The 6350-nt window shown below is 45.1% G+C and overlaps 2 protein-coding genes across 2 annotated transcripts in view; one reads left to right on the top strand and one right to left on the bottom strand.

Annotated features, from left to right (window-relative positions):
- The window catches only part of erlec1 (endoplasmic reticulum lectin 1), a gene marked incomplete in the record, with an annotated part of 9292 nt that extends 6538 nt beyond the window's left edge, over window positions 1–2754 (top strand). Inside the window, 4 exon segments of the mRNA XM_014008360.1 lie at window positions 819–943; window positions 1035–1112; window positions 1204–1279; window positions 1694–2754. Coding sequence (XP_013863814.1) covers window positions 819–943; window positions 1035–1112; window positions 1204–1279; window positions 1694–1765 — 351 coding nt within the window.
- A 582-nt stretch (window positions 2755–3336) lies between these two features.
- Window positions 3337–6072, bottom strand: gpr75 (G protein-coupled receptor 75). The gene is made up of 2 exons (XM_014008477.1): window positions 5711–6072; window positions 3337–5416 (listed from the first exon to the last, which is right to left on the bottom strand). The coding sequence occupies exon 2, from the start codon at window positions 5303–5305 to the stop codon at window positions 3656–3658; it is 1650 nt and encodes a 549-aa protein (XP_013863931.1). The 5' UTR covers window positions 5306–5416; window positions 5711–6072; the 3' UTR covers window positions 3337–3655.
- Between the last annotated feature and the right edge of the window lie 278 nt (window positions 6073–6350).

Genomic DNA, 6350 nt, shown 5'->3' on the forward strand with positions numbered 1-6350 from the left:
ACGAGGTAGATAATGTGCGGGCACGAGGTAGATAATGTGCGGGCACGAGGTAGATAATGTGTAGCCACGAGGTAGATAATGTGTGGCCACGGGGTAGATAATGTGTGACCACGAGGTAGGTAATGTGTGACCAAGAGGTAGATAATGTGTAGCCAAGAGGTAGATAATGTGTAGCCACAAGGTAGATAATGTGCGGGCACGAGGTAGATAATGTGCGGGCACGAGGTAGATAATGTGCGGGCACGAGGTAGATAATGTGCGGGCACGAGGTAGATAATGTGTAGCCACGAGGTAGATAATGTGTAGCCACGAGGTAGATGTGTGGCTACAAGGTAGATAGTGTGTAGCCACGAGGTAGATAATGTGTTGCCATGAGGTAGATAACATGTAGTCACGAGGTACATAATGTGTGGCCACAAGGTAGATAATGTGTAGCCATGAGGTAGATGTGTGGCTACAAGGTAGATAGTGTGTGGCTACGAGGTAGATAATGTGTGGCCATGAGGTAGATAATGTGTGACCACGAGTTAGATAATGTGTGGCCATGAGGTAAGTAATGTGTGGCCACGAGCTAAATAATGTGTGGCCTTGAGGTAAATGTGTGACCATGAGGTAGATAATGTGTAGCCACGAGCTATATAATGTGTGGCCATGAGGTAAATGTGTGGCCACAAGATTTATAGTTTTGTATCCAATCTCACTGGACAGGCTCTGTTTAATACACTACAGTATATTTTCTGGGATGTAGTGATTTTATTTAAAAAAGGTGTATTTAGAAAGCATTAGTTCTGTGAATAAAACCTCCCACTGTGTTCCAGGACAAAGAGCATGGAAAGAACATAGTGGTGGTGGGGAACTGGAATGCAGACGAGCACATCGACTGGGCCAAGAACAACGTCGCCCGATCTCTGCATCTCAAAGATAACGGGGTTCAGAAAGTCAAGTAAGCCATTCAAATTAAATGAAAAATAACCCTGATGCAAATTAGATTTAATTTGCTTGTTTTTACATTTTTTCCCCCCTCACTATTATAGGTGGGTTTCCCACTTCTACGGTCACGGCGATGTGTGCGATTTGACAGGGAAGCCCAGACAAGTCATTGTCAAGCTCAAGTGAGTGAACACACAACAGCAGCTGTGATCTGAACCGGCCCGCTGTTTCCCTTTCTTAATTCTCTGATATACTTTCTCTTCTCTCTGTCAGGTGTAAAGAGTCTGAGTCTCCACATGCTGTCACCGTCTACATGCTGGAGCCTCAAACCTGTCAGTACATCCTCGGGGTGAGTTTACCGCCGCTGAAGTYAAGAATACAAGGAGCTCGTTTGCAGGGTCGTGTTCCTGATGACRGCTGACGTAACATGTTTGTTGCTCTCTCCCGGCGATCACGTGGCTCATTAGTGTTGTAGGAAATAGGATTATTCTTAATCCTGGAATTTGGTGAAGGGGTCTAGTTTTGTTTTGGTCAAATTTCCAAACTGAAAAAAGTACTATAATAAGAGTTGGTTCAATTCTGTAAATGCAAATTTTGGATATTTTATTGAATCTTTGTCACTTTTAGCAATGAGAAAATGTTGGGTCATTTCTCTTGTCTGAGCAGGTTAGACAAATAAAAAAAATACCTTAAATAAAGAGGACTTTTGGCCATATAGATGGAATTTGGTGATATGTTTTTTGTTTTTTTTTGTTTATCTTAGGTTGAGTCTCCGGTGATATGCCGAGTTCTGGACACAGCTGATGAGAACGGACTTTTGTCACTCTCCAGTTAGGCTGAGATCCTGTGACGGCGGCGGTGCATGAAGGACAATGGGACACTTTTAAAACGGAAGAAGACTCTCCTGTGAGGCTGTGCCGGATGCCAAAACTGAGTTTAAACCTGATCCTGAGGCTGGACTTCATGTAGCCGAGGAATAGAACCGGTGATACAACGGTCAACCCCAACAGACAAGAAAAGAACGAAAAGGGGGCGAATCCAACAAAACATCCTTTTTTTCTTTGCTTGAACTTTGTAAGGATGATTCTTCAAAAAAATMATTCATTGCAAGAGAATCAGTAATCACCAACTCTGTTCATTGGGGTTTTATTGTCTCCTAAGGTTTGCATAGTGAGTTTATGAGAGTGGATGGTGTAAAATGAGCTACTTGACTCCTAAGTAGGAGGGAAAAAAAGCAAATGCTCTGCAGCATAGTGTGTGCTGTCAGTTTACGGGATGAATGTGTGTAACTTATGAATGAGAGACTGCTATGGAACAACAAGAGTAAGTGTTTTAATGAATTTCCGATGTTCGTGGGATGTACAGGATGTTTATGTTCATTTAAGAGGTTTTCTGTAATTTTATGAATAGTTGCACTCTGGGAACTTCATTTCTGCTGTGTGATGGTAAAAACTAATGAATTTTCTTCAAAGAATAAAAAGAAAAATTGATTTGTAACGCTGCACAAAGTTAAGTTCAATGAAAGTTAAGGACATTGTGGAATCAAATTGCACTGCACTGTAGCTCTTGGATGATTTAAGACCACTAGATGGAGCCAATTTGGTAACATTTTCGCTCAAAACCTTTTTTTTTCTGTGACATGTTGGTTGCTCTCACGTTCTTCAGAGGTACACAGGAGATTGGAAGCACTGTCAGATATCCCTGCTAGCATGCTAGCTACAGTCGGTGCTAATTAAGGTTAAAACGAGGGCTGTGTGTTTTCTTCTTAACAAAATCCTTTTGTTACCTTATTCATAATTAAACATTCTGCAAAACAAAAAAAAAGCCAAAGTCCCTCTGCACTTTGCAGAACATTTATTGTGTTAAAAAGTGTATGAAGTTTGACAAATACATTTTCTAAATTGGCACCGCTCCACCCGTGTGCAAACACCAGAAGTCACGAGAGGACTTGTGCAGGTTTTCTCGGCCTGACGCTGCTGCAGCTGGTTTCAGGGATGTCGGGAGCGAAACTATCAGCTGCCGTGTCAGGTTAGGTACTTGTGGTCATGAATTATAATGGCACATAAAAGGTTTCACTAAAACTGTTTTTTGGAGGGAAAATATAAGAGAGATTAACTTTCGGGATTAGAAGCTTTTTCAAATGAAGCTTGTGCCTTTTTAGGTTCAAAGCTTATAATTCTGGTAACATGTATTTCCACTGTAAAAGAGCAATGATGGTAATACTGACTCCAAATTTGATTTAAAGTGCCTGTGACATCAAATTTTTGAAATAAACATGAATGTGTTTTTAGAAAGAGGACATTGATAAAATATTGCAAAAGAAATTTCATGTTACTGAGATGAACAGTTGTTGAGATATTTGCCTGTGAAGTGACAGGAAGTGATGCCAAAGGGGAATGTCCGCAATGAACAGAGCGTTGCTACAACAGCCAACAACCCAGACTGTAGAGAAGAATCTGACGTTTCTTTAGATTATTTTGAGCCACAATCAGAAAGATGAAGACAGGTTAGAATTCAAATAATATTGTTTCCATAAAACAAAGACTAGAGAGTTTTATTTGTTTAAGAGTTCCCCTTTGATGTCACTTCCTGTTTCACTTTGGCTGAGCCAAGTTCAAAAGAAATTATGCTAGTTATGGGAAAAATAGGGTTAAATCGTGTGTATTGTTCCAACTTTCTTAAATGTCACAGGCACTTTAAAGCCCTAAGTCTCTCAGATTAACGTTTACACTGAAGGAATGGGGATCTGGTGCACTGAGGTGCTGTCAAAGTCTTGCAGTGCGTCTTGGTGAGTGTGGTAGTGCATGGCTACGTAGGACTTGGCAAAGGCAAACGTCTGAGAGCTGACGGGCTGCAGGCTGGTGGGAGAACTGGGTCCTGCCGAGGGACTGCTGTTGTATATGCTGTAGTACGGCTCGATGCGGGTGTTCATTGGCGTGGACGTGCTTGGGAGGCGGGGCTTGCGGGCGCCCGTGGCCTTCGGACTACTGTCGCAGTCCCTGGAGCGGCTGGGCCCGCAGGCTTGGTCCACCAGCCTCCTCGGCGGCTTGGGCGACAGCACGTAGGCCGAGTTGGTCTCGTGGTGGGAGGACTTATTGCGGTTCACTTCCAGGCTGCCCTTCCCCATCGCGTGCAGTCGAGTCTTTTGCTTGCAGCACAAAAAGCCCAGCGCGGCCCACTGCACGCAGCCCAGCACGCGGCGGCGGAGGCCCGCGCTGTTGCGCGAGTACACGAACGGATTGATGCCCGATTTGAGGAAAATCAGCACGAAGCCGCACAGCTCAAACTGGTAATGGGAAAAGCTACTTTTCGGGGATAAAACATCCTGCGCTAGTGAGGCTCCCATTGGCAGGCAGCAAAGCAGAACGGAGACCACGATAACGACACAGGTGACAACTGCCTTGGAGTCTTTTGCCGTGGCCAAATTAACCGACGAGACCAGCTGGCAGCAGGTGGCTCCTTGTGCTGCTCCTGGAACCGCAGGCTGGCTGGGTCTGTTGGCACAAGTGTGTGTTTTTACATTCTGCAGTTTGTTGTAAGTCTGGTTACGGTACAGAGAAGGGCCTTGAACGGCACACTGCATGCTCTCGAAACCTGCTGCGATAAAAGGGGGAGGGGCTTGCGGTGGCGGGCAGGTGGCATCCACGCTGATGATTGGACATTTCCTCACTTGAGCATTCTTCCTCAGCGTCCTAGCGATCATCAGATAGGATGCAGAGACCACAGCGACGCAAAAAGCAAAGTCTGCCATGTAAACGTACAACACGACCCTGGCCTGTCCACTCCCGAGTCCAAAGTGCGGCAAGCAGGGGCCGTCTCTGCGCGGGTAGGCCCGCGTGGTGAGCAGAGCGGCCATGGTGAAGCTGGACGTCCACAGCAGGGCAGTGAGGGCCAGCGTGCAGAGGAAGGACGCGGTGCGATTGGGCTGCTGCCCCAGAACCATGCGGAGCCGGTGCAGGGCGATGACCGCCACGGTCTCCAGCGACATGATGATGAATCCCGAGCTGGTCAGGTGGAAGGCGAAGCAGAAGCCCCTGGACACGCCGTCCCCGCCGCCGGCGTCCAGGAAGAGCACCAGCGCGAACATGGGGGCGGTCACGCAGCAGATGAACAGGTCGCAGAATGACAGGTTGAGGATCATGAAGTCAAAGTTGGTGCGGAACTTGCGGAACGCCGGGTCGAAGAAGGACAGGAACACCACGAGGTTGCCGTAAGAGCCCAGGAAGAAGATGAAGAGGAGGAGGAGGGAGCAAAAGGTCAATGTAGCGGTGTGGATCACGGCCCAGCCTGAAGGGGTCTGTGTGTCCGGGGTGCCATTGAAGCTCTGCTGTCTCGGCACATCCACTAGCTCAGATGGTGAAAGAGTGTTGTTCATTGTATTGTTGGCAAACTTACACAGATTCCTCTATCATTATTTTTAGCACCAGGAGTACACGATGGTCAATGTATCCACTGCTTCCGCCATTGCTGCTGCCTTGGCAGAGGGCTGCAAAAGACACAAAGGCAGCTATTAGTTAATGTGCATGTGAGCTCATTAATTTTATTTATTAAAAAACAAAGCAATGTTAATTCTCTATTAAATGTGAAATTATAGGGGAAAAAATGCTTGAACCTAAATGCATCACAGATTTGGGACAATTAGACACCCTGAGTATCCCCCCACACACCCTCCAACATAAAGCTGAAATCAGGAGAAATATTTGCACATCTCTATTCCCATTTCTGCAACCTGCTTTAATATAAAGAGTAGTATTTATGAAATATATACATGTATCACCACCTGTAATCGATCGTGCGTCGTTCATCATCTTGATCTAATTGCAGCCTTTCTTCAATTTAAAGCAGAACGACAGTCCGTGAAGGCACCGCGGCCCCCCGACAAGAAAGAAAAAAATGAAAACGTCCTCCGCAGCAGCTTCATTCACATCTAGACAACTTGCTGACGAATATGTCTCCTTGTGTATTTGTGTTTTTTTTAAAAAAAAAAAAATAGCACACAAATAGACGGCAAAGGACTCGGTTTCTCGGCGATAGGTTGAGTCTTTTCTGACAGAGAGGCGACGGCGGCTGGACGTGCATTGAAAAATGAGCATGAAGTCACTGTCGACGCGTCCGAGCAGGAGCGTAGCTGCTGCATTTAAGGCCCGGGGCCCCAATGCTTTAACGGATTAAACCTCTTAAGAGAACTAAAAAATACCTATGACGTTTTCATATATGTGTGTATATATATTTTAGGGGTGCAACAATACAGAAAAATCACGATTTGATACTTTAGTCTCACAGTTCGATTTCTTTTCGATACAAAAATAAAAAAATTTCCATGCCCTTCTTAACTTGTAATTTATTGAAATTAATTATAAACATTTGTTTAACCTCAAAAGTACAGTTTTTAAATTAAACATTGCTGAAACTGCAGTTTC

This window comes from Austrofundulus limnaeus, unplaced genomic scaffold (genome assembly GCF_001266775.1).
Source record: "Austrofundulus limnaeus strain Quisiro unplaced genomic scaffold, Austrofundulus_limnaeus-1.0 Scaffold0, whole genome shotgun sequence".
In the NCBI taxonomy this organism is placed as follows: domain Eukaryota; kingdom Metazoa; phylum Chordata; class Actinopteri; order Cyprinodontiformes; family Rivulidae; genus Austrofundulus; species Austrofundulus limnaeus.